Source organism: Haliaeetus leucocephalus, unplaced genomic scaffold (genome assembly GCF_000737465.1).
Source record: "Haliaeetus leucocephalus isolate CR32 unplaced genomic scaffold, Haliaeetus_leucocephalus-4.0 Scaffold536, whole genome shotgun sequence".
NCBI classification, from domain to species: Eukaryota; Metazoa; Chordata; class Aves; order Accipitriformes; family Accipitridae; genus Haliaeetus; species Haliaeetus leucocephalus.
Window position 1 is genome coordinate 7,180,276 of NW_010972972.1, and position 669 is coordinate 7,180,944.

The 669-nt window shown below is 71.4% G+C and overlaps 1 protein-coding gene across 1 annotated transcript in view; it reads left to right on the forward strand.

The window, feature by feature from the left end:
• Positions 1-486: 486 nt before the first annotated feature.
• RNF121 (ring finger protein 121) overlaps positions 487-669 on the forward strand; it is a 16,931-nt gene continuing 16,748 nt past the window's right edge. Inside the window, exon 1 of the mRNA XM_010576685.1 lies at positions 487-569. Coding sequence (XP_010574987.1) covers positions 513-569 — 57 coding nt within the window. The 5' untranslated portion in view covers positions 487-512. The remainder of the gene's footprint in view (positions 570-669) is intronic.

Here is a 669-nt window from a genome sequence, read left to right on the forward strand (position 1 = left end):
GCCGGTGCCGGTGCCGGTGCCGGTGCCGGTCCCAGACCCGGGAGCTCCGCCGCGGTGCCTGACGGGATACGTAGTCCTCCAGCAGTGCCGCGTCACCGCCCCGCGCAAAGGGAGCTAAGGGGCCGTCTGATATGTGCGCTCCCTCCGAAACAGCGTGGGAGGCAAACGGGAAGGGGCGGGGCGGAGCAGGAGGGAAAGCGGCATCCCGACGGCGTTGGCACCGGCGGCTCCGCGGGGCGAGGCGGCCAGTGTAACCGGGCCCGTCGGCGGGGATTCTCCGTCCCGCTACGGCACTGGAAATGGCAGATGATCCCTAGCCGTGACAGCTCGCCCCTTCCTCCGGCCTGAAGCGGCGCTTCTGGCGGCTGTCCCATCCCTCCTCTCTTCTGATTGGCCGCTCCGGCAGCACCTCGTCAAGCGATTGGCCGAAGGTACGGTGCCCTGATCGGTGATTGGCGGACGGCGGCGGAAGATGCTGGCCGCTGGGGACGGAGGGGGGGGCGGGAAGCAAGATGGCGGCGGTGCTGGAAGTGGAGGTTGGAGGCCCCGTCGAGCGGGATGTGGAGGAGGTAGCGGGGGGCCGGGGGCTCGGAGGGTCGGTGCGGGCTGGGGACCCCGGGGAGGGGAAGGGAAGAGGGGTCTGGAGGGGAGGGGGGCGCCGGAGGGAGA